Consider the following 2,500-nt stretch of genomic DNA (forward strand, 5'->3'; position numbering starts at 1 on the left):
ACAAAAACCAAGGTCGAATGTGAGCAAGATCTTACTGTCTGTGGCCCCGCTGGTACCAGTAGTGGACCCTGAGAAGATCTTCTGGGTTCCATTCACAATGTGCCACCTCTTCGTCTTCCCGGAGTTCACCTTCCTCCTCCTCTCCCGTGCTACCTGACAAGCAGCGGTCCGCCTGTGTCCTGGCACAGTCCGCCTGGGCCCTGGCACAGTCCGCCTGAGTCCTGGTGCGGCCCAGCAGGCTCCGAGTCCGACTTTTCTGTTTGGACTTGCCTTGGACCTGACCCGATTGTCTTCTTTCACTAACTTCCTGGTGGTCCATCTCCTCTCCCTCGCCATCATGGCCTTCCACGGCGCCCAGTCCGAACTTGCGCTGACCGGGTGTTTGCAAGACGGAGGACGAGTGCGGCGAGGGCAGTTCTGCCTGGTACACGGACAGCGGGAGGGGAAGGTAGTGACCCGCGGTGTAGAGGCAACAACATGTCTGCGCGCAGTCATCCCCCGGTCCCGCCCGCACCGTGCGGAGCCGCTTACGAAACGGCGGTCCGGCCTGGGGCGGCAAGCAGATCGGGGCGGGTCCAGTCCTGCTGAGCACCTGGTTTGTAGGACTGGAGCCAGGTGGCAAGATGGTGGTCAGAAAGGGGTTGGCAGGGAAGCACCAGTCGGCGCTCTGGAGGAGGATCTCCGTTCTCAGACGGCGGAGGAGGTTGTTGACCAGGACCGAGCGTCGCAGAAACGCCTCGGGATCGTCGATGAAACGCATCTTCTCCAGGGAGAGACGCAGCACGTGTGCCCGCTCCTCCAGAACTGGTGCCACCTGGGGGGGTTAGACCCAAATAACCAAGCAAAGATCAGCAGAATCATCAACATTTTAGCACACATTTTCCTCAGAATCATTTTCAATCCAAATGTACACTCAGATGCATGTTTTTTTGTCACTATTTACCTTTTTTTTTGACACTATTTACCTCTTTTTGTCACCATGTACATTTTTGTTTGTCACTATTTACCTTTTTTTTGTCACCATTCACCTTTTTTTTGTCACTATGTACCTTTTTGTTTGTCACTATTCACCTTTTTTTGTCACTATGTACCTTTTTTTTTCACTATTTACCTTTTTTGTCACTATTCACCTTTTTTTTTTACACTTATATACCTTTTTTTGTCCCTATTTACCTTTTTTTGACACTATTTACCTTTTTTTGTCACTATGTACCTTTTTGTTTGTCACTATTTACTTTTTTTGTCACTATTCACCTTTTTTTTTACGCTATTTACCTTTTTTGTTTGTCACTATTTACTTTTTTGGTCACTATTTACCTTTTTTTAAAACTCTATTTACCTTTTTTTGTCACTATGTACCTTTTTGTTTGTCACTATTTACCTTTTTTTGTCACTATTTACCTTTTTTTGACACTGTTTACCTTTTTGCTTGTCACAATTTACCTTTTTTGTCACTATTTACCTTTTTTGGACATTATTTACCTTTTTTGTCACTATTTACCTTTTTTTGACACTATTTACCTTTTTTGTCACTATTTGCTTTTTTCTTGTCATTATTTACCTTTTTTGACACATTTACCTTTTTTGTCACTATGTACCTTTTTCTTGTCACTAGTTACCTTTTTCAATCAATCAAAGTTTATTTATATAGCCCTAAATCACAAGTGTCTCAAAGGGCTGCACAAGCCACGACATCCTCAGCTCAGATCCCACATGTACACTCAGATGCATGTTTTTTTGTCAGCACTTACCTTTTTTTTGACACTATTTACCTTTTTTGTCACTATGTACCTTTTTTGTCACAATTTACCTTTTTTTGACACTATTTACCTTTTTTGTCACTATGTACCTTTTTGTTTGTCACAATTTACCTTTTTTGTCCCTATTTACCTTTTTTTGTCACTATGTACCTTTTTGTTTGTCACTATTTACCTTTTTTGTCACTGTTTACCTTTTTCAATCAATCAATCAAAGTTTATTTATACAGCCCAAAATCACAATTGTCTCAAAGGGCTGCACAAGCCACAACGACATCCTCAGCTCAGATCCCACATGTACACTCAGATGCATGTTTTTTTGTCACCACTTACCTTTTTTTTTGGACACTATTTACCTTTTTTGTCACTATGTACCTTTTTTTTGTCCCTATTTACCTTTTTTGACACTATTTACCTTTTTTCGGTCACTATTTACCCTTCTCTGTCACTATTTGTCTTTCTTTGGTCACTATTTAGCTTTTTTTGTCACTATTTACCTTTTTTTTTAATCACAGGTTTGTTAGAAAGCACCACCTGTGACCTTTGAGAAGTATATATAACTTTTGAATTTGAATGACTACTTCAGGTCTGCTATTAATAACAATTTGTATTCAAAATAAAGACAACTATGAGGAAAACACAAACATCTAATATGCAATTATTGGTATTTTAAAAAAAAAAAACTAAATATGTGGTATGTTAAATAAGAAGTCTAAATTGTAGTGATACGAAAATATCGATAC

General features: G+C 40.6%; 1 protein-coding gene across 2 annotated transcripts in view; it reads right to left on the minus strand.

The window, feature by feature from the left end:
• LOC133640616 (SERTA domain-containing protein 4-like) overlaps window positions 1-2,500 on the minus strand; it is a 54,818-nt gene that overhangs the window by 9,915 nt on the left and 42,403 nt on the right. For both annotated transcript variants that reach the window (XM_062034137.1, XM_062034136.1), the window contains exon 4: window positions 36-814. In XM_062034137.1, coding sequence (XP_061890121.1) covers window positions 36-814 — 779 coding nt within the window. The remainder of the gene's footprint in view (window positions 1-35; window positions 815-2,500) is intronic.

Source organism: Entelurus aequoreus, linkage group LG23, assembly GCF_033978785.1.
Source record: "Entelurus aequoreus isolate RoL-2023_Sb linkage group LG23, RoL_Eaeq_v1.1, whole genome shotgun sequence".
Taxonomy (NCBI): Eukaryota; Metazoa; Chordata; class Actinopteri; order Syngnathiformes; family Syngnathidae; genus Entelurus; species Entelurus aequoreus.